The 24,464-nt window shown below is 44.6% G+C and overlaps 1 protein-coding gene and 1 non-coding gene across 2 annotated transcripts in view; one reads left to right on the forward strand and one right to left on the reverse strand.

Moving 5' to 3' along the window:
- Window positions 1-24,464, forward strand: part of Cacna2d3 (calcium voltage-gated channel auxiliary subunit alpha2delta 3) — an 872,527-nt gene that overhangs the window by 648,944 nt on the left and 199,119 nt on the right. The window contains exon 17 of the mRNA XM_027947835.2: window positions 4,054-4,128. Coding sequence (XP_027803636.1) covers window positions 4,054-4,128 — 75 coding nt within the window. The remainder of the gene's footprint in view (window positions 1-4,053; window positions 4,129-24,464) is intronic.
- LOC114102383 (U6 spliceosomal RNA) lies at window positions 9,580-9,686 on the reverse strand. The gene has a single exon (XR_003584501.1). It is a non-coding gene; the product is annotated as a U6 spliceosomal RNA (small nuclear RNA).

A 24,464-nucleotide genomic window follows, 5' to 3' on the forward strand; every position in this document is an offset into this window, starting at 1 on the left:
CCTTCTCATTAACACCTTGTAAAGATGAGTCAGTTCTTGGCTCTTGGGGTTTTCCCAGAAGATAGAATTCTTTCTTTCTCCCTCAACTTCATAGATTTTCCCACAAGCGATCAGACTTCCTGTAATTTTTATTAAGAATTCCAGACACCCCAGCAATAATTTCCAGACACCACGGCCTCTGTTACCATAACGAGCCATTTTATAATTGGGTTCACTTCATTAGCCCAAAGGCCCTCCTCTTGGAAGGGAAATGCTCCTTTCCTCGGGCTGGGGTCTGGGCGGCTCCCGGCCTCCAGGGGAGCGGGCTTCAGGTCCAGGGCCCATTTGGCAGCCCCCTGTGCTGGAAGGCCTTGTGTCCAATCTGTTCTCTATTACTCCACGGGACTGCACATGAGAATGGACAGGAAGACTGGCTCTATTTTGGATGAAACATCAGTTTGGGATTTCATCAACATATTGATTTGTGGCCAAACCCGAGGGTTGGCCATTGTCATATTATGAGCTTTTGATTCTGGGACAGATTCATGCACAGAATGCATACAGAGGTTTGCAGAGTTTCTCTTCTTAACACCTACATCAGATAACACCTAAGTGCCACCAACCCACAGACAGAACATTCTGATGCCATTTTCTCAGAATGTTCTGGGAAGGATTTTAACTGGATGGTTTTAAATGTCAACAAGACTCTCAGGTACAAGGTGGAGAAGGTCTGGCTCTGCATGTGCCAGAGCAGATCAGCTTCCTTGGCTTCCTTTTGAATGCTAACTTCCAGTTTGAACTTTCCAAAATGAAAGAGATAAGATTTGACTAAAGTGATAAATGTCTACAATACATGCAGACTTTAACTGAGCACCTGCCACGTGCTTGCCATTGTGTTAGGGGCTGTAGACATCCAAGATGAAAGAAAGAAGTGGCTTACTTTTACAAAGAAAAGGGTTGTCCTTGGGTGCTTTTTAGAAACAAGCCAGAGGAAGGAAGGAGAACTAGCTAGGGTTGGGAGGCAAGAAAGAAAGTCCAGCATTTTTATACATCAGGGTAAAGGTAGTAATGAGAATTTGTTCAGGATTTTATGGGAACAAGGTATAGAAAGAAGAGAGCCGAGAGGGTCAGGAGAGACTTTTCATGGAAGGTGAGTTGGGGGCTAAGCATGTGGCATGGATGAGAATGTGGGCAGCTGTGAGAACAGGTCTTGGTGGGAGAAGTAACTGCAGGTGGTGTCACTGCTGTGTGCCCTGAGAGGCAGTAGGGAGAGGCAGGCAGTTTGGTTACTGAGGTAAGGGACAGACTCCAGGGATACCCGATAGACAGACCCACAGAGACTACCTGACATACAAAAGAGACTTTTGTGGGCTTTGCCCAGGTGAGCCTCATGGTGAGAGTTACTTAGTCTTTGCGGCAGGAAGAGGAGTGAGACCTACTGTAGAAATCAATTGAATTAATATTGTGGTGCCAGGGTCGGGGAGCAGGAGTGAATCTGAAGAATATCTAGAAGGAAAAAGTAGAAACATTCAGTGGTTATTTGGAATAAGGGGTTGGAGATGAAAGAGCAAAAAGAGGCTAAGCACGATGCTCTCTAGTTTTTCACCTGGGGAATCTGGGTGGGTGGTAGGGCCAGCGACGGGACCAGAAGGGGAAGGAGCCTCTGTCCTTCTGGGTAAGCCCAGGTGCCCAAGGGATGGCCAGGAACAGAGCTCCAACACCCAGCAGGAGACAAGGGAGGCAGAAGAGATCAGGAGGTAGCAGCCTATGGGTGACGGGAGCTTACAGAGGGAGTACAGAGTAAGGCAGAGGAAAGCCCTGGGGACAGAAACTGAGGGAGAATGAGTTTCAGGAAGGGACAGAGAAGATCCTACAAGAGGAGAAGGGTGGGGCTGGAAGCTCAGGGAACAGTGTCAGGGAGGAAGATTCTGGAAAAATGTGCTGCAGGGTTAGACAGTTAGGAGGCCCCTGCCCACTGTAGAGAGAGGAGTTTGGGTGGCATCTTGAGGGATGGCAGCGGGGCAAAGGCAGAGTGTAATAGCTTGAAGCCTGAAAGGGTGATGAGGAAGCAGAGATGGAATTTAGACAGCGAGTGAAGGACATGAGGCAGGAAGGTCAGCTCTTCTGCACTCCAGAGAGGGAACAGTGAATTGGTGCTACGTTTTTTCTTTCTTTTCTCCTTGTTCTTTTTCCTATTCCACTTCCCTCCATCCCAACCACTCCCCCATATATATTAAAATATATATTTTTAACCACATGGTAAGACCTTGCCCTCATGGAATTTGTCTTCTGGCAGAAGAAGGCGAGTATTAAGCCATTGAAGACCTTGACTGATGCCTTGATTACTTAAGATCAACCTCATGAATAATGGATTATTATCATTCTGATAAATGCTATATGAGAAAAGTACAGATCATGGGTGAGGATTCCACCTTCTCTTGAGACCCACCAGCAAAACAAGAGCCAAAGTCGCGAACAGGAGGACACACGGAATACTATAAGCTGACTGTAAAATACCATTTGTTTGGTCTGATGTTGAGGTTTGAATTTCCAATCAAGTACCACCTTTACCTTGAATGGAAAAAGCCAAACTCTCAAAGAGTCCTTTTTGACCCTCCCAGCCCATATTAAACTAGAATATAATCATGGTAATTAATGCAGTGTTGACTGTGTCTGACATTTTTCCAAGAGACAAGATGAAAAGAGACGATATACATCTCAAAGGATAGGAAATCTCTAGTTTATCTTTCACAGCATAATGAAATATACTTTTATCATTAGAGTCAAGTAGAATCTTATTAAGACTTGCCGTGCAAGGTAACTCCGGGAGAAAAACGTCTGTCGCCCTTGACAACCACGTGCATGTTTGCTTTATGTAATGCAACGGAAACTTTTAATTGCCAGTGTTAAATTCTCTGAAGTTAATTTCACATCACCTTGACGTTAAGCTAACAAGCAGACAGGGTCATTCCTGGCTTTTAAACTCTGTTGTCTGGATCATTTAAATAGTATCATATCCAAGAATATGAGTGGCAGAGAATTTAAAGCAAAATAATAGTGAGGGCTCAGATTTACTCCTTGGGGGAGAAAAAGAGAGAGAGAGAGAGAGAGAGAGAGAGAAATTTTTATTTTCCTCTCCCTTTAAACTGCTCTGGAAAAAGTGGGTTACGTTTTCTTTTATTGGAGAGAGAGAGATCAGTATGGGTTTTATGCCAGAGGCCATTTTAATACATGAATGATTTGTAGGTAAATTTATTGTAGCCAATGGGTGCAGTCAACTGTGTAATAGAAATATTGTCAAAAAGCCGGGATTATTATTTAAATAAGTGCAGTGTTAAATTTGATTACATACTTTTTTAAGCTAATAAAACATTTCATTGCTCACAAACTATTTCCCATAGTCCCATTTAGTCAGAAAACATAAATTAAGTGAGGCTCTGCATAGAAAATTACCCAGGCTTTGTGAGGGTAGAAGCATGCAAGAAAGAGTTGGCAGTCACACAATTTAAAGACTAAAGGATATAAAGGGGTTGGCAGGCTCCTATAGAGGCTGGTGGGGACACTTTTATCCTTGAAGAATTAGGGAAAATGACAGCCCAGGGGAGAGTGTGTTTGAGATGGCTCCTAAGGGTCTGGGATTTTAGGAAACCTAAAAGTGAGGCAGGGTGAGGACCCCTTCTTTATTTTTATGTAGAGAAAAAATGCTGGATTGAAAAAAGCGCTGTTCACTTTGGACCTAAGGTCTTTCCAGAAACATTAGCCAGTTGGTTGTTAACAAAAAAAAAAAGTAATTGTTTTTGTTTTAAATAAATCAAAATCAAGCCCTCGGATGCCAACGTGGGACTGTGACATTTTAAATTGTGCTATTTACGGAGCTTATCCTGTGACAGGTCTTCATTTCCACCAAATGTCAAGGATCAGTGCCTTGCATTCATTTTAATGAAATATTGTGCTGATAAGGGTTATGAATGCCAAGTTTAAGCTGTAAATTACTAAATGTCGGGCTGCTTTCTGCTTTGTGAATTCGCCAGGGAGCAAGCTAATGAAGGTTTCTCTCTCGCTTCCTCTTTACAGTTGGGGATTCACGGTTATGCCTTTGCAATCACAAATAATGGATATATCCTGACACATCCAGAACTCAGGCCTCTGGTAAGAGAAATACTCATGTCTGCATTTCTCCCTTTTGTGATTTTACGAGACTTTCTTCAAGTTCTACGATGATGGTGCTTTACGGCAATTTTCCCTTTAAAACTACACGATTCATAATATTGTAAAGGTTAATAGTTTATAACTAGTATTTTGACACATGTCAATAACGTAGGATAAGTATTTTCCCTATTATGTTTTTATCTATAAAGCCACATCTATCTAAGTGCATTTATGTATTTATTTCAATAATGATCTGTGAACATCTGGAAATTTTTGTTTAACCCTAGACAGCTTGAAATCCATTATTATAGGTACTTTTTATACAATAAATAGACTCTCATAATCAAGCCTCAGACTCACTATTATAAATCACACTTACTACAACAAATTGAACCTCAGGATTCCTAAAAGTTCATTCCAAATTACATTGTTTAAACCCAATGCCTCATTCATAGAAGGTATTTACACCTTTTGTGTTGAAAGCAAGATGTTCTCCATTTCCTACCTGAGTTATCATGCCCAGTAGCATTGTTTGGTGACCTGGTATATAAACCACTTTCTTTCTCTCACATCTTTTTCAGTTTCTTTGAGAGCAGGGTTAGGCCAAATCTAGGTTAGCCCATGGCCAGCAACCCTGGCCCCTGGATAGAGGCTCCCTAGGTCCCTGAATTGAAGACAGTAGAGTGTCAGACAGTAGCTCGGCTTGTAGGGAAGGGGCCAGATCCACTGGCAGGATCTCCTCTGGACTCTGGAGGGACATTGGCAGCAAGGGTGCCATCGGCTTGCCATCCTGGGACTAGGTACAATATGTTGCAAAAAGGACATCCCTCTGGTTTTGTGTATGTGTATTTAATTTTAAAGAAGATCTAAAAGTATGAAGAGTAATACAGTGAACAGTGATTTAAAGAAGGTGTAAGTCATTTTCTTTAGCAAAGACACATACACGCATGTTCATAAATGCACACATACTGTTCATCCCACGTCTTTCCCCCTTTCATCAGAATTAGAAAATAGCAGCAGAGCCTGCTATGCAAATATCTGTTGGCAAAGTGTTCTGGGGACCAATGCGCTTCACGCTTGCGTCATTGTTTAGAAACAGTTCATGTGAGAGCTCCATCATCATCCAACTTTGCTCTAATCGCGCTGGTATTAATGGAGTCATGACCACATCATGTGGATCCCATATGCATGCTTCCCGATGGGTCTTATGGTAACATTTAATTGCAACAGTCTTTTTTTTTTATCAGAAAAAGACTGAATTAACTCGTTAGCTCATTTCAAATATAACTTAGAATTATTAAAAAGTCTGATGGAAAGGACTGACGATTTTTGAATCACATTTAAATCTAAAGACATATTTGTATCTAAACATCTTGGTACATGACCCATGTCTAGGCTGCCTTTTTGGGGTTGTTTAGGAGTTACGTGTTTGGTGAGCTAAGCATGGGCTCCCAGGCTTTTAAACTCCAAGTTGGAATGAAACCGAGTTAAAGAAATAATCAAACCTGAAGCTTCTCCAGTGAAGAATTGACTTCCTATTTATTGTCTTTTAAAGAGGGAATGAAATGGAACCAGATGTCAGAAGTCACCCAGGTAGCTCCCTCTCTCTGCAGCAATGGAAATGGTCAGCTGCCCCCTGCACGGCCTATTCACACTGTCTGTCTCGTCTTTGTATCTCCATCTTCTGGTCATGAAGCAAATGGCTTTTTATAGCTAGACCAGCTGGTTTGCTTTCCAGAGTTGTGACGACTAAGGGGGTACTGAAAGGTCCCTTAAAAAGCAGGCCATTCAACTGACACTATTCATCTCTTGATAGTAGAAATGCCCATTCAAGTCATTTCAGTTCTTATCACTGTTCAAACACTGACCTGAGTGTGGCTTCACCAAAAATGATACCCAGGGTCAAGGTGCCATATATGGGGAAGGGAGGCCCAAGAAAATGCCCCACATCTCACTAGCGAGATGACAGGATGAACCTGTTGCAGTTGATCCATGAGAAGAACATAAGGAATGGGCAGCCCAATAGACCATCTGTCCCATTCATCTGGACCCTCTCTACTCTGAGCCACCAGATGTTTAGGGAGAGGTATCAGCCACAGGGGTTACATGAATTAGCCCACTTGAACATGATCAATAAGTGTAATTTGACTCTGTTCCAAGTTTTGCATCTTCCTCTTAAGCAAAAGACTTTAGCAAAGTGGAAGGAACTCAACTTTAGTGTCACATTGGTCATCCTTAATTTCTAGTTCTGATATATCCCCGCTCTATGACTTCAGGCAAGTTACACAGCCTCTCTGAGCATCATTTGTCCCTGATAAACCTGCCATAATCAGAATGTATGTTTCATTGCTTGGTTGTTAGAATAAATGGAATAATGCAAGCCAAGAATCTGGGGTAGCAAAGCAGACCCCAAGACACCTTGGGGTCAGTGGTGGTTATTCCGGCACCTTGTGTGTGTGTTATCCTGGTTGTATTGAACTCTATTCAGTCACTCTAAAGCTTGGGAGGACGTGGTGGTAAAGGATACTTAGGGGACCTCTAAAGGACACATTTGGATTATTCAGTTGGTGTAGAGTGCTATAATAAGCATTGGCAAGGGCTTCATGGGTATGTGTGCATATACAACGCGTGTAGATACAGAGTCTCTAGAGTCACATGGTTTGCCCTAAGCAAATAATCTTGGTCTCTTGTGACTTTGTCTAAGCCTGGCTTTCCCATATCTCTGTCTCAGGTGTGGTTCTATAATAATCTTGGCCCACTATGGTCCACTAATAGACATCTGTACTATGAAGCTCCATGGGAGCCTTGCTAAGTGAAGAAAGAACTGGGTTTTTTGTTTGTTGGTTTGTTTTAGAATAATTAGAAGCCATAGAAACTGAAGAATGATGTTGATCTTAAAATTCAGTTTGCATTGGGCCCAGTGACCCATGCCTATAATCCCAGTGCCTCAGGAGGCTGAGGCAGGAGGATTGCAAGTTCAAAGCCAGCCTCAGAAAAAGCAAGGCACTAAGCACCTCTGTGAGGCCCTGTCTCTACATAAAATACCAAATAGGGCGGGTGATGTGGCTCAGTGGTGGAGTGCCCCTGAGTTCAATCCCCTGTAGCAAAAAAAAAAAAAAAAAAAGACTTAATTTGCATGGATACTCCAGGGCCTGGCATGGACGGACATGCTGCTAATTTGTACCTGTATTCATCACTTATTTCTACTTTTCCCCTCTTCCCTTTCTGCTAATCCACTCAGCACCTGTTAGGGACTCAGAAGATAAATGATTGAAGAGCTCCCTCAGATTCGCTGTTTTCACTGTGTTATGGTTTGGATATGAGGAGTCCCCCAAAAGCTCATGTATGAGACAATGCAAGAAGGGTTAGAGGAGAAATGATTGGGTTATGAAAGCTTTAACTCAATCAGTGAAATAATCACTTGATGGGATTAATTGAGTTGTCATTGAAGGCAGGTGGGGTATGGCTGGAGGAGGTGGGGCATTGGAGGCGTGGCTTTGGGGTATATATTTGTATTTGGCTAGTAGAGATATCTCTCTCTGCTTTCTGATCACCATGTGAGCTGCTTCCCTCTGCCACATTCTTCCGCCATGTTGTTCAGCCTCACCTGGAGACCTGAGGAAGAAAGCCAACTGTCTATGGACTGAGACCTCTGAAACTATAAGCCCTTAAATAAACCTTTCCTCCTCTACAATTGTGCTGGTCATGTCCTTTAGTCACAGCAGCGAAAAAACTGACTAAAACACACTATCACTTTGGGTTCTTCTGGAGGATGGTAGTGCCTTCTGGGCTTCCTCTAGCGGATGGTATCTACAAGGGACATAAATCCACTTGGCCAAACTCTGGAGCTCAGCTGCAAACAACCAACTTCAGGCAGCTTCCCTGACTGGTCCAAGCAGGGAGTCTTCATTCAAGTCCCGCTTGCCTCTTCCATAACCCAGCCATATAATTGAGTCCTTACTATCAATGGACGTTCCCCTTGGTTCTGGCCAAGGCTGCCAGATTAGCACGGTGGGTGTGAGCATGGGGTTGCGGCCAGCCTGGGGAGGATGGAGCAAGCTCACTTCAAACAACTCCTGTTCCCTCTCCATCTGCCACTGAAGTTGTTTCTGCCCCTGCAGCCAGAGGAAAGAAGTGGGTTTCTCTGAAGCACAATACCAATATTTTTCTAATTTGTCCAATAAAAATCTTTCCCCAAAACTTAATGTTTGGCTTGATTTCATCCAGTATTTTCTTTCGTCTTGTATGATTTGGGTGTGAATCATGAAGTGTCTCCAAAAACAGCTCAGACATGAGAACCTTACTCAGCAGACCCACTCTGGTTTAAACCGCAAAGTTGCTCAAGGACCACTTTCCTGGGGTAAGCGGCCTCTGCATAGTCCTGCTCCAACTCTTTCCCAATCACTCTGTCCTTGCCACCAGTTTCTGACTTTCTGATAGATCCACCCGTGTCCATTCAATGAGCTATTGTTCTTGATGTGAGCAGTTCTGCATTAGACTCAGGGCTGAGGCAGCTGAGCCCTTCTCTGGTGGGCTAGGAAGCCCTTCCATGGATGGGGGCTGGTGCTTTTTCTCTGGATGGGGAGTGGAACCTTAGCATAGCAAGTGGGATCAAAGTTACATCTCGAGGAAAGCTTCTTGTTTAGTTGTTTTGGTCAGATTTTTTTTTTTAAATTTGTTATATATGACAGCATAATGGATTACAATTCATAGTACACATATAGTGCATAATTTTTCATTTCTCTGGGTGTTCACAAACAAGAGTCATACCATTCATGTCTTCATACATGTACTTAGGGGAATGATGTCCATCTCATTCCACCGTCTTTCCTACCCCCATTTCTCCTCCCTTCCCCTCCTCCCCCTTTCCCCTTTGCCCTATCTAGAGTTCATCTAATCCTCCCATGCCCCCCGCACCACCACATTATGAATCAGCATCCTTAAATCAGAGAGAACATTTGGCATTTGGTTTTTTGGGATTGGCTAACTTCACCTAGCATGATATTCTCGAACTCCATCCCTTTACCTGCAAATGCCATGATTTTATTCTCTTTTCATGCTGAATAATATTCCATTGTGTATATATGCCAGAGTTTCCCTATCCATTCATCCACTGAAGGGCATCTAGGTTGGTTCCATAGTTTAGCTATTGTGAATTGTGCTGCTATAAACATTGATGTGGCTGTGTCCCTGTAGTAAGCTGTTTTTAAGTCCTTTGGGTATAGACTGAGGAGTGGGATAGCTGGGTCAAAGGGTGGTTCCATTCCCAGTTTTCCAAGGATTCTCCATACTGCTTTCCATACTGGCTGCACCAATTTGCAGTCCCACCAGCAATGTGAGTGTGCCTTTTCCCCCTACATCCTCGCCAACACTTATTATTGTTTGTAGTCTTAATAGCTGCATTCTGACTGGAGTGAGATGAAATCTTAGAGAAGTTTTGATCTGTATTTCAAAAGTATAGAAGGCTTCAGGAATTTGCGTGTCATCCTTGTGAAGGGGCCATGCTAATCTTCTCCATATCGTTCCAATTTTAGTGTGTGTGCTGCTGAATCGAGCACTTAGCTTTTTTGCTACTGTGACTAACAGGATCTGACCAGCACAATTACAGAGGAGAAAAGGTTCATTTGAGGGCTCACAATTTCAGGGGTTTTAGACCATAGAAGGCCAGTTCCATTCCTCAGGGCTCTTGAGGGGAGGCTGAACATTATGGCAGGACAGTGTGATGGAGGGTGGCAGCTCACATCGTGATCAGGAAGCACAGAGAGAGACTCCACTTGCCAGATAACAAATACATACCCCAAAGCCATGCCCCAATTCCCACCTCCTCCAGCCACACCCTACTACTTCAGTTACCCCTTAGTTAATCCCTATTAAGGGATTAAATCACTGATTGGGTTAAGACTCTTACCGCCCAATCATTTCTTCTCTGAACCTTCTTGCATTGTCTCACACATGAGCTTTTGGGGGACACCTCACATCCAAACCATTAACAGTAGTTATGACGCACCTGGAAATTTTTTCTTCATCTGTACCATTCTCTAACAGTCAGGCTAAAGATATTTCAGAGTATGGTGACTGTGTACATCTCATTTCTTGGTCTTTGTTTATCCTTCATCTTTTGGAGCATTATGAATTTTTCAAAGGAGCCCTGAATGTGTCTTTTTCTTTTGCCCAACAGGGCATGGGGTAGTGGTGGGGAGGACTGGGAAGGTGCCACCTTTAGCATGACCTACATTTTTGTTTGTTGGATGTTCTATCTGCCCCTCCCTTTTACAACAAAAAGACATCTACATTGAGGTCTTTCCCAACAAGGAGGCCAGAAATGTGGACCTGGTCAAACTCCCCAGGAGAATACAAAGCAGATTCCCTTCCAGCTGTCACAGGGTTCCACTGGGATCCTTGGACAGTCAAAATCTAGGACTCATTTCCACAAAGCCCACATTGAAATCTGCCCAAAGCTGTCTTCTCTGTGCCTGCAAGCCCCGGAGACAGGGAAAGATGCTGGAGAGATTCCATTTGAAATGAAAGTCTGACAGTCACATGGGCATTGTGTGATGAGGTGGGAGGTGGCAATGATGGTGAGGGGATTTACATTCCTTCCTTTGACATTCATTGAATGTTCACTTTGCTCTGGGCCTGGGCAGGCTGCCCACAGAGGTTATATAGATGTGCCCCCAAAGAAGTCAAAAACGAAAGGAATGCATAAGATAAGATGTTTAAGAGTTTAAGGAGATGCAGTTGTTTTTTTTTTCTCTCTTCACTGTTGTGGATCTTGGTGTGTTTTTCAAACTTTCCTTGACCCCTTTTCATGGGACAGCCACTGAGTATTGTCCATATTTTAATGCTTTGTGTCATTAGCTAATGGAAACCTAGGTTGCAGGTGCCTCAGAAAAGTCCAGAGGCTCAGGGAAGGACAGAAGGAAGGGAGGTATGGGAGGAGCCCCATCTAGGAGGCAGCTCAGATAACTGTGAGTGCCAAGCTAAGGACCTGGGGTGCTCCAAGCAAGGTCAGTATGTTACAGACAGGAAGCCGAAAGCACAGAATGAATATGTGACCTCTATAAATCACACAGCTGTAAAATACCAGAACCAGGAGCCCTCACCCAGATCAGTTGAGACGTCTTAAATTCACTCTGCTATGCTGGCTCTTTAGAAAGTGGGAGGGAGAGTGGTGGAAGGGTGGGGGCCACCCAGATGCCTGCTCTGTTCAGCCATATGGCTGAGGACCAGGACAATCCTGGGATGGTTATAGTTAGAATCTGTCTAGACTTAACACTGCCCAGTGAGAACACAGTGGAAGCCACAAACTTGAGCTGCCTGTGTAATTTAAAAATTTCCTAGTAGCCACATCTAAAAGAGTAAAAAAAAAACCAGGTGAAATTGAGTTTAAGAATATATTTTATTTAACCCAACTGTACAAAATATTGGTGCTTCAAAATATAATCAATATACAAATTATTAATATGATATTTTACTCTTTTTTGTGTGAGTACCAAATATTGAACCCAGAGACATTTAACCAGTAAACTACATCTCCAGACCTTTTTCATAGTTTATTTAGAGATGGTGTCTCCCCAAGTTGCTAAGGCTGGCTTTGAACTCACAATCCTCCTGCCTCAGCCTCCCGAGCTACTGGGATTAAGGTGTGCACCATGCCTGACTGATATTTTGATTTCTTTCATACCAGTCTTTGAAGTCTGGTGGAAATACAACACATCAACTCAGACTAGTGTTTTAGGTTCTCAGGTGCCACATGTGGCTGTGCTCTATGTAAGGGACAACACAGGTCTAGAGTGTGACCAGACACTTTGGATCTTTCTAGATAAAATAGATGACAGGACCTCTTGTTCCTTAAAGTGGAGTAGGATAAACTCTACCAACACCACTGCTGCCCCATCACTTATGTTATCCTGGAAGTCTGTACTAATAGTCTGTGGCCAGTCAACCTCCTCCTCTGTGGCTACTGCCCCCTGCCATGCTGTGGCCTCTCCAGCCCCAAGGGATAGAATGAGAGGTTGTCTCCAATTGAAGTGAAACTGGTTTCATGACCAAGGCAGATGGGCTTCCAAGTTTGACTGGGAAGCTCGGGCCACTTCAGTCATGTGGGTTCACTTATAAAGCAGATCCATCTTTTTTTGTACAGGGGATTGAACCCAGGGATGTTTAACCACTGAGCCATATCCCCAACTCTTTTTTGCATTTTTATGTAGAGACAGGGTCTCCCTGAATTGCTTAGGGCTTTGCTAAGTTGTTAAGGCTGGCTTTGTAATTGTGATCCTCCTGCCTCAGCCTCTGAAGCCTCTGGGATTACAGGCGTGCACCACCACTCCTGTCCAGGTTCAACTCCTAAACAAACTGTACCTCAGAGGCCAACAGGTGGGAAACATTAGCCAGGGGAAGCCTGAGTTCTCAGGTCCCATAGATCAGGATCCTCAGGCATCAAAGCCATGTCTGACATTTTGGAAAACTCAGGCTAACTCTCTAACAAGGCCAAATTCTGCAGATAATGGTGTCATCTTCCTAACCCATTGGAGCATCTACCTATGCTTCTGGAACTCAGTACTGCTGTTCCAGCCACCACTGACCCTTCTCTACATCACTCCTTGATTGCCCCTATATATTAATTCTGCTTCTTTGTTCTTTTACATATCTTTGATCTTTGTTTTTCTGTGCCCTGTTTGCTACATTGGTTATAGATGGACCCTCTAGAAGATTATCAAATACATTGATTGACACATGGACAGGCTAATCAATGGAAATACACTCATACCATGCTTTAGTCCTCTCATGTGGTACTAAGTTCACATTCCCATGGGTCTATGTAAATATATGTTGAATCATAATCAGAGAGTGCTTGTCAAACACCAGTAGGAATTTAAAAGGTAGGGGCACTGTCTGAATTCTTGCCTAATCAAGGTGACTTAATTTGAACAGTGGGTCATGTGAACAGATTCTATAGAATTCAAAAAAAAATTTTTTTTAGACTTGAGGTCTGAATGGGATCTTTATATAATTATGATATCCTCCACGGTGGCCCTTTTGTCCCCTTTCTCAGCTGTCTCCTGCTTCAAATACTTATGCTGGCTCTCCTCTAGCAGATGCACTGTGACTGCATTTTGCTTGTCTTTTCCCAGCTCAATTGTCACCTCAGAGTAGCGATGCTCTATCCTCATCACTCTCTGGCATGTCCCCTGCTGTAGTTTCCTTGGGTCACTCATCCCTCCTAGGTGCTTAACTTCTCCCTGTTACACGCTGTGGGTCTTCACTATGCAAAGCGGGTAGTCAGTAAATACTAGAATTATTTCAATGGTGTTTCCTGGACCTGACGATTAGAGCCTGGGTGCCAAGTTCCTCCCATACATAAGAGGTGCAGGTGCCACACATTCTTTCATCGAAGATATATGGAGCTCTTGCTATGTCAGGGGCGCCTTTCTTTCTGTCCCCCTCCCCACCTGCCACCCTCCTGCTTGCCTGCAAACATTCATCAGGTGGTTCTTGCCTCAAGCACGGTACTAGTTAGTGGAGACCTACAGGCAGGTAGAGGAAGTCTCTGTTTAAAAGAAGCTCATTGCACAAAGCCAGCCTCCACGCCCTCAGCTCTCAGGTTGCTAATGAACTGAAGGAAACTGCCCAGTAGGTGGCGCACAGGTACCGCCACGCGCGGGTTCTAGGCAGCCAGCCGGCGACTGGCCAGACCTCATGCAGCCTCAGAACTGCCCAGGTGACCCTGCCTAGGCCTGATCTGAATCCATCCCGTTGTTTAAAAGAATTAAGTGATATTTAATAAGTGTATCTGCTCAGGGGAGTGTGTTCTCTGAGGAAAAATAAATAAGATGGTGCGACCCCATTGGAGCGAGCCTGTAACTTTTAAAATACATCATTTAGCAAAGAGCCCTGAATGCAGCCTTCTTGCTGAAATTGTTGACAGCACTGTGTGAACTGCCCAGTTTGGACCCTTGAGTGACAGCATGTCAGCTCTGGGAAGGGAAGTGACACCTCCTGTTCTTGAGGACTAGGGAAGTCAGTAGGTGCTTAGAATTCTGTCAGCAGTATGTATGTTGGGTTCTGCAAACCTCAGAAACCCATGGCCTCTATGTTTTGTGAGGAAATGTGCTTGGACACTCTGGGAATAATAGATGGACTAGGAGAGCCAGTTCCATACATTCAGTGTACTTTACTGATATCCTCTGGATGCTGGACATGGTGTACACGGGATCAGCAATAATGTATTTGCTACCTATGGTGTTAAGGGACTGGCTCTGTGCTGAGCACCCTACCTTGCTATGTTTTGTATGTTTATGTTGTCATAGCATCCTGTACATGAGTGCTTATTTGGTCCATAGACAATATGAGTTTTAATTAAATTAAATAGGTAAATGTATAAAGGAAGGGGGAGAAAAGGTCCCTGATGCTTTAGTCAATGAATGTGTTTGTCATAGATGTGGGCCATTCTTCACCGAAAGAAAGGAAGGAAGGAAGGAAGGAAGGAAGGAAGGCAGACATTGACAAAGTGGTTTTTCATGTAATTTAACTTATTAACTTATGCAGTGGAAAGAAGTTGCCCCAGTTCTGAGTTCTCAGGCTCCCCAAGGACGTGCCTCTGAGTGGGGGCCTCCCTCAGCCTCTGCAAACCTCTCCCCTTGCTCCTGGATCCTGATCTGCATGCAACATGGGGTGCAGTTCCTCAATCTGACTGTGGGCGGGGTTTGTGGGGACACACACAAGAAATGGAGAGAGGATGAGGGTTAGGACATGTGTTCATCCTCGTGTCCTCGGGGACAGGCTGCTCCCAACCTAAAGTCACAGAAGCCTGCCTGTGTCTGTGGCCTTCTTGCTCTGGTTCACGCATCTGCTCCTCCTCTGTCTCTTCCTGCAGAGTGGGAGAAAAGGTCCCCACTGTGTCCAGCTTCGGGGAACTGCACCATTTTTGTAGTTTTCTACATCCTACCCATAACTTCACGTTGGCTTCTTTATTAAATCCTCCTCAATTAACCAGCTTGACAGTGAGTGCCATGAACTTCCTGCTGGGGTCCTGACTAAAACCAAGGTAGGAGGAGATGGGAGGTTTATTTCTCTTAAGTCATTACTCTGCCAGGAAAGGAAGAGAGCACGAAGAAAGAAAGAAGGACGGATGGAAGGAAAAGGGAAGTGGAAAGAGGGAGTTCCTTTGCTTATTTATTTAATAATTCATTTATTTGCAGCCATTGTATGAACAGTGGAGAATTTCCATATACCCTTCCAATACATTCCTCTTTTGTTCAGTGATTAAGAGTTGGTATCTATGGCTTACAACCAAAACAACCTGACAGATTCAGCAACAGAATCCCATAGTCTGGGAACCACTGCTGGGCATGACTGTGATCCCTCCACTCAGGAAGCTCACAGCCTCACATCCCCAACCCACTCCTTTTCTGCAAAAATCTCTTCCCCTTAATCCCCTGCCTGGCCCTACATCAGCCCCAGAGAAATATGCTCCTGTCCCACCAGGCTTCTCACTCCAGCCTTTGAATTTGGGCTCCCTAGTACATTGCAGAACTATCGTGACACATCTGGTCTTTCCCCGTGCTGCAAGGAACCTGTAGATGCAGGTCAGATTGCATTTTGCTCACCCTTGCATATCCAGGGCCTGGTTCAAAGGAGATACAATGACAGATGAATGGGGAGAGAAGACCCACTTATAAGAAATTGAGTGCACCATGAAATACCATGTTATCAGGCTCCATGGGTGGAAGTACTGGCAAGAAGTAGAATTTATAAAAGCACTTGGTGTCTAACTGTGTACCACGTGGCTTGGGAACCCTGCTGCATGCTGGTTTACCTCCTATAAGCCTCAGGTCATGACTTCTGACACAGTCTAGCGTACTTGGGAATACAGACGAGGGACCTGGATGAGTAAATTGCTCATTTCCTTTTTTTTTAGTGTCAGGGATTGAACTCAGGGACGCTTTAGCACTGAGCCACATCCCCAGCCCTTTTTTTGTATTTTATTTTGAGACAGGGTCTCACTGAGTTGCTTAGTGCCTCACTGTTGCTGAGGCTGGCTTTGAACTCAGATCCTCCTGCCCCAGCCACCTGAGCCACTGGGATTACAGGTGTGCGCCACTGCACCTGTTATGTTATTTTTTTTAAGTTCATAAATAAATGGATAAATAAAAAGCATGACATACTGTGGATATGCTCTCCAAAAGGATATGAGAAAACAAAAATTAAGAAGTGACACTTCCTGTAGTTGAATGTTCAGGGAGAGCCCTTTCGAGGAGTGGTGGTTTAAACTGAGCCCTGAAGGATGAGAAGAAAAAAAAAATCTCTGTGCAGATTATGGAGACTGGTCCAGGCTGGGGGAACAGTTTGTGCAAAGACCCTGAGGCATGAAGATGTTCACTATGCCAAGCACGGGAATCTTCCCGTAGATTTAGGACAAGACCTTCAAAGAAGGATTTTTATTGACAAGCCTCTGCTCGTACTGCACTTAGCAAAGCAGTCACTGCTGATGCTCGCTCTCCTCTCCTCTCAGCCCCCACCATCCCTGCAAGTGCAGCCTGGTTCAAAGCTGCCAGCCCCTGGCGCAGGCTCAGGAGTCCCTCTTCCCAGGCATGCAGCGACCAGATGCGCCAAGGAATTAGCATCCCTCCACCAAAGACTGAAGAGTGCTGCCACCTCTCAGGTGGGCTATTTCCCAGGCATGTGACCTTCTCTGGGAGCTTTCCTGGTGGGTTGAAGCTCCAGTTGCCTGCAGTGGCAGTATGCATGATGATGCGTCCTCTCTTCTCTGCCTTCCCATCCCTGGGATGCCATGTGTCTGCAAGTGTGTCCTGGGAACCCCTCTCTGATAAAAACCTTGCACAGGCATCCGGGTCATGGGACCTGCTTCTGAGAGAACTGGACTACTATTTCTCTGCAAAATGATTTGCTCTAGACTAGGCTTTCAAACGATCTTGAGTGCACCCACATAGACATTGACTTTAACATGATGGCATCAGGCTCACTTTCCCTTCAGTTTCCGGCCCCTGCGTGTGCATCTCTGTCACACTGGGCTGCTCGGAGAATCCACATCTGTATTGAGGACCACCGGGAAGCATGGCTTTCTGCAGTTCTTGATCCAGAGTAGGCGTTGCAAGGATGTTTGGTTTAGAGATAGGAATACTCTGTCGCTTTATTGTTTGGCGAAAGGATTGGATGAGAACAGCTTTCCTTTTCTCTGGACCCACTCTGACCCCTTGTTTTACTAGATTAATTTCATATCTAGAATGCCCCATCTTGGATGATGAATTAGCAATAAAAAGCTCATCAAAATGTAATTACAGGCAATGTGTTGAATAATGATCTCTTAAAAATTCCTATAGATTTGTCGGCACCTCCCCTCCCTTCCCGCTTCGGGGAAATGAGCCTCAGCTGCTAGCTACTAGCCTGGGCTCAAGAATGCAAACCCTAACCATACTGCGAGGCTGAGCCATGAGTGCTGGCTTCTGTCATTGCCCAGTGTCATCTCATTGATCAATTGTTTTTCTCCATGCGATGCACATCTTTATATAATTTAAAGGGCCATCTCGACGGGGGTGGGAATACACAGGAAGTGGAAGCTCAAGGCAGAATGAGACTCTTCACCTCCTCCATCTGCAGCAGGCTTTTGGGGGAGAGTTATTAATTAGAATGTTAACTACCCAGACGATAACAAGCAGACCAACAAGAGAAAATCCGAGAAGCAAGCACTGAGGTGTCTGTAACTGCAAATTCCAAGAAACTTTGCTCCTCCTTAAAATAGGAGCCAGGTGAGGTGGTGCACTCCTGTCATCCCAGCAGCTTGGGAGGCTGAGAGGGGAGGATCTCGAGTTCAAAGCCAACCTCAGCAAAAGCGAGGCGCTAAGCAACTCAGTGAGACCCTATCTATAAATAAAATACAAAGTAGGGCTGGGGATGTGGCTCAGTGGTTGAGTGCCCCTGAGTTCAATCCCTGGTACCAAAAAAATAAAATAAAATAAATAAAAAGAAAAAAGAAAAAGAAAGAAAGAAAGAAAAAATATAGGAAATGGAGCCATAGGTCTCTAAGAGGATCTTGCTTCTGTCTAGGGAGGTGAACTTGTACTAGGAGATAACCAAGGGGTCCTGTGAAATCCTACAGCTGGGACTCACAGAACAATATTCAAATATCCCAACTGTGTGAATGCCCACACTCATTTGAATAACTGAAGAATTCAATCATTTGAATGCCAATGATTAGTCTTCTGAGTTTACATTTTTGAAAGACCTTGCATCTGAATCCCCATGAGAGCATTAAATTGCTATCTAATTAGCAGTACCAAATTATATATATTTAAAAGATAATGAAGGGTTTGAAGGCTGTTGGAATAACTGGTTATACATTTAAATGAATCACTAGAAATTTGTTAGTAATGTGTGGAGTTTCTTTTATTTCTTGCTTCCCTCTTTGAAGTTCAGGAGACCCAACCCTCGCAGGGTTAAGTCTGGTAGCGGTAAGATAAAGGCAGATGTTTTTAATTATTGCAGCTCAAACCCCCAAATAATTATAAGCAGCTGTCATTTTTACATAATCCTGAATGATAAGACCTGAAGAATGCAAATAAAAATGTCAAGACCATGGGCTTTTGGGGCAGAATAATTTGATTCCCATCATACTACAGGACTGACCACCACACCTCTTTGAGTTCTTGCTATTATGCTTTATTCTCAGCTTCTATTAATTCGTGATAAGCAAATATATTTCCAAACACACGTCTCAGGTGCCATTTCCACATTATGTATGGATGTTTGCCAAATCATTTAGATTATTGAGGTAAGAGAGCAGTTTGGCCACACCAGGCAGAGGGTTTGCTGAAAGTTGTTCTTGGAATGGAGTCTGCCCCTATCCTTGTCCCAGTGACCCCCTTCCTCCATTAGGTGGCATGATAGGATTATACCTGGTGGCATTTCTTTGGCCTGTAGCTATAGATTTCATTGGATTGCTTACATCTGTGCACCATCTGTCCAATGACAAAAATCTCAAATGAACTGGACTGCCAACTCCAACCCTGGAGGCTCTGGGTTTGGGTCCCAAATCCAGTGCTTTCTGTGCCTGTTTCTCCCTGGATGGGTGAGGGGAGGCTGAGGAGCAAGCCAAGGGGACAGTTAGCATAGTCACACAGCTTTTTCCACTTGGACCTCATGATGACCAAACTAAAGTTCATCTCAAGGGACACAATTCAGAGCAGGATGAGCTGAATACCACTCAGCAAGTACTAAATGTAGAATATCAGCTGGAAGGAAGGCTCTCTCTCTCTCTCTCTCTCTCTCTCTCTCACACACACACACACACACACACACACACACACACAAAATTCCAAATTACATCAAAAGCTGAGGAACCCCTCTGCTAAAGAATGTTCAAGGCAGATTTAAATTGAGGCAGGACCTGCCTTGGCAGAACTGTGCCCAAACAGAGAGGATTGCCCAATGAACTCAGCTTAATTCTTCAGGGATGAGAAGTATAAATAGATAAAAAGAAGAGAGAGATCAGACCAGAGTATTTATTTGAAACACAAAACCATCAGCAAATATCACTATCTCTCCCCATCAGAAAAATGTAGGGATTTCAGAAATGTCTTCTGAATATATCAGAATCAGTTAAGCTATTGGAATTCTCCCTGGAGGGCTCTCCTGGAGCCTCAGACTTGTTAGTGACGCCCCAGAAAGAGGATTTGGAGGTGATAGGGAGATGTGACAGCATTGTCTGACACCCAGAGCTGCAGCAAGTTTGATACTCATGAGGCCTGGGACTCCTTACATGGAGTCCATGCTCACCGACACTCAAATATAAATGTATTATGTTCTTATATATTTAAGGGAAAGGTTCCTTTGAGAGTTGATCATTTGAAACTCAACCCTGCTCAATTCTAGGGCTATGACAGATGGCCATAGGGCACACTGCCATTATGTCCTTCCTATGGCCTCAGGACACACCACAGGCAGGCACCTGGCAGTTCCAGAACAGTTTAACTACCTGAGATGTGTTTCACTCTCAGAGCTGACTCTGAGGCCTCAGAGATGTCTGGGGTCAAACCTCAGCTCAGCCACTATAAACTGTGTGATCCCAGACAAATTACTGAATCTCCCTGGCCTTGCTTTCCCTCCACCGAACAAAGGACAAAAAATGGTGGGGCCTTACTGCAGGGGACTTTGATAAGGACTAAATGAGTAAATGCTCACAGGATGCCAAACCAAGTCAGGCACATAGTTCCTATTTTTTGTGCATTTCGATGAAATGAATGTGTATGCTAATTGGTTCATTACTTATTCATGAGGAACAGACTCTTTGGCCAGGCACTATCCTGGGCTCGGCAGGTCTGATGAGAAACAAGAAATAGCTTCTTTCTCCAAGATGCTCAGGAGCTAGTGTAGAAAGCAGTCAAGAAAGCCACGAATATGCACTGCTGTGGGGAGATGAAGCCACCAGGAGAGACTGAGGAGAAGGGGCCCTGGGCTGGCCCGACCTGGAAAGGCCAGAGCAGCCAATGTCTCAGCTGAGTGTAGAGGGATCAGAGGGATTGGCCTCTTGACCCTGAGATGAGGAGAAGGATGTTAAGAGCAGTTGAGGTGGCCTGTGCAGAGAGTCCCAACAACAAGAATGAAGATGACATTTTTAGCAGCCAGCTCAGTTTATCTGGAGAGAGCAGTAATAGACAGGAAGTGGTGAGAGAGAGGTCAGAACAGCAAGCAGAGGCCAAGAGATGGGACTTGTGGAATTCTGGCCATCTTCCTAGAGTGCATGAAGAACCACGAGGACTTCAGGCCAAGGGGTGATTGTGGTCTGATCTGGGTTGTAGAAGAATCTCTCTGGCCAGATCTAGGACAGTGGGCTGGAGGTTGTAGAGTCCAGGTGGGAAGCTGGGGAGACTGCTTACCAGGGCACAGGTATCATGGGGAGTGACACCAAGCTAGTGGCAAGACTGATGCGACTCAATTTCAAGACAGTTAGAAATAGAAGCAATCAATAGATGGGGCAGTTTGCTGGGCCCCGGTTGCTCTGCTGGCTCACTGGCCCTTTCTCTGGTTATATTCACCCATTACAGCCCTTGCCCACATTTCCATGGCCACAGAAACAATCAGACTAAGAGAACTCAGTCAACCTTACAGGGGTCCTTGGGTTTTCCCGTGAGTCATGGATCACCTCAAAAGTCTCTTGGGGTTATATTCAGACCACCGTGCATGTAGAAACATTTTCTAAAAGATACATCGCTCTAATTGGAAATCACACACACACACACACACACAAAAAAAAAAAAAAACACACCATACTAAATATTTCACTGGGTCACCAATCCAGTGGACTGCATGGACCAGGGATGGATAAATAAAATCATACAGGCAGCTGGGCACTGTGGCACATGCCTGAAATCCCAGCAGCTAGGGAGGCTGAGGCAGGAGGATTGTGAATTCAAAGCCAGCTTCAGTAAAATCAAGGTGCCAAGTAACTCAGCAATACCCTGTCTCTAAAACAAATACAAAAAAGGGCTGGGGATGTGGCTCAGTTAAATGCCACTAGGTTCAATCCCCAGTGTCAACAACAACAACAAAAATCACACAAGCACACATATGTCTACATATGTATACATTTGACAGAGGCTCAGCATGCTGATGTAGGCTGTAGGTATCAGGTGAGGTGGCTGGTCTGAAAGGAGGGATTCCTTTCTCTCTTTTCAGCAGCCCTCTGTTTCTTCTCTGGCAGGTTAATTGCCTTCCCTGCCATGCTGAGATGCTAAGACTAGAATCCTCTTCCCAGTGAAGGAGCTGGGAAAAAGGCTTTGGGAATGGGGGTGACAGGGTATGATCACAGGAGGGAAACCAACAGCACAGAGATCTGACTTTCCGCAGACAGAGGGCTCATAGCAACCTCTTTTGACAGCTAGCACATTTTGCTGTAGTGTGGATTGATACTGTTTTCAGATTCACTTGAATGAATAAGGAAACCCATTGTCTGTGCAGCTTCAAAACCAGAATCAATTTGTCATGCCTGATTGTACCCCCTATTTAAAAGGGTCTGTCGGTGGCATGTACCCTCGGGTCGCCTGGTCCAGTTAATTGAGCAATGCAATAATGCCAAATAAAGTTCTGTAAATTTAAAGGAAAAAAAAAAACAGGTTGCTTGGCAGATATCTCTGATAAACTTTTAAATTACAGAGGCTTTCTTTTATCTGAGATATTATCTCCTCATGACACGGTGGTATCTAGACCTTGTATGAAATTGGCTTTGGGAGATGAAGCAGGTATCCATGCCCAGGAACTTAGGGCAACTCTATTTGAAGTTTTTTGAAATTCATTCTGAAGACTGCATTGTATCTAACTTTTGTCTAGGGGACTTTGGACTGGGTTTTGTGTCCAGGCTTCTAACTTACGGGAATGGGGTCCAAGTGCATCTCTCTTTGGGATGCTACCCTTGTGCGGTCCTGTTTTCCCCCCACTGAACACCAATCTTTTCTCAGCTCTGTCCTCTACCTGGTCAGCAGACCTGGCATTGCTGCTGTCCCTGCTGCCTACGTCCCCAGTCCCTTTGCTAGAATGAAAGGCTCCTCCTGTCCCCAGCCATTCGGCATGATTTTAACTTCTATGACTAACTGGCTATTACAAAACAGACCGGCATCTTGACAATCAGAGTTTAAAGCCAGCTCTGGTGTCCCAGGCCACAACTGACCTACTAAAACGATGATAGGGCCAGGCCACCTCCCCCCACCCCCACACACACACACAGTTTGTGACTCACAGCTCCTCAGAGGACACTAATGAAGATAAAGGTCATTTGGGTTCTCAAAGTGGCCTGTTAATTGTTGTTTGTGTGTGTGTGTGTGTGTTTTTTTAAGACCCAAGCTGTTTGACTTTGACAGCGATCAAAAGGATTTTGTAATCATACCAGGAAAGCCCATAGAACTTTTCATCTCTGAGACACTTTAAAAACATTAATTAATAAGAGCAGGATACCTTTTAGAAAAAAGGAAAAAGCAGGTTGTCTCGACATGCCCCGCTGTTCCTCTCCCATCTTCTTGCTGGTTTGGGGCACACCCCCGTGGCCCTGTTTTCCTGCGGTGTATCTGAGCTTCTCATCTTCTCATGACATGTGGGATTTCTTCTCGAACACAGACTCATCGGAATTTTTCTCTGGGCGTTTTGTCAGTGTCACCCAGGCATGAGTCTTTTCTAGAAGAGTCTGGGTGGCTGTGGAATCACAGCCAAGAAGAGCCAAGCACAATTTTGGTGGAAATAGGCTGTCGCACACTGGTCCTGGGGCATCATCCTTAGCCTTCCGCCATGCCCCCATGGTCTGCGGTCTGAATAGTGGATCCTAACCTCAAACTGATTCTCCCATCCTTAGCTGTCAGGGTCAGTTTCAGGACAGCCCCAAAGAGTTTTGTTAGCAAAACATGACTGGTTTCTGGATGTGACTACCAGCATGGTTCTGCAACCACCATGAATAGGCCCGCTATGTACAGCCCCACTGTGTCCAAGTCCGGGTCGTTTCTTGTCATCTGAACGGAGGGCCCTAGTTAGAGAAGAGACCACTTCAAGGCAGCTCAGAAAGCAGGCAGAGTGGGCCTGGATCTCGGTTCCACTGCTCATTAGCCATGTCACCCCAGGACCTACATCTCTGGGCTTTGCATGTGCCCATCCTTGAAAACTTCTCCCTCACTTGGAGCTGTGAGAATCCAACAAGGTGCATCCAGTGCTTAGCAAGGAACACTGAAGCATGGAAAGAGGTAAGTGGGAAGCTGGCCAGCAAGGGGGAAAAAATGTGCTTTATTTCATTTATATTCTCCCTAAAGGCAGTCATTTGGAAAACAGAGCAGATCAGTTGCTATGTTTTATAAATTGCTTGGTGGAGGAGGAAGGAACTTTGAAAACTGGAAGTGGTAATTGCTTCAAAGTACTTTTACTTTGAGAAAGACAGCCGAGTGTCAGGCGGTGATCGCTGTATGGTGGTAGTGACAGCAATATCCTTTTCATTTTTTGTGCTTTTTATCACTTTCCAGATTTTCTACATGAATAATCGGGGGGGGCGGGGATTCAGAAAAAAATGACCAAAGTCGTTTTGATTGTGATACTTATAGCCCCTGCTGCTGATCAGCAGGAGAGCAGGGGCTGATTGGAGTCTAAGGGACACCCTTCCCCCCAAGGGCCACCTCCTCTGGATCTGTCACAGAGACCTTTAATTACCACTGGCAAAATGGAATCCAACTTTCAGATTTTAGTGTCAGGAGCACCATCCTGCTATGAGTTTGGCTGCTTTAAAGGAAGAAGACTATTCATAAAGGGCAATGCTATTCAGAATCATTTTATCCTGTGAACATAATTTA

Source organism: Marmota flaviventris, chromosome 1 (assembly GCF_047511675.1).
Source record: "Marmota flaviventris isolate mMarFla1 chromosome 1, mMarFla1.hap1, whole genome shotgun sequence".
NCBI lineage: Eukaryota > Metazoa > Chordata > Mammalia > Rodentia > Sciuridae > Marmota > Marmota flaviventris.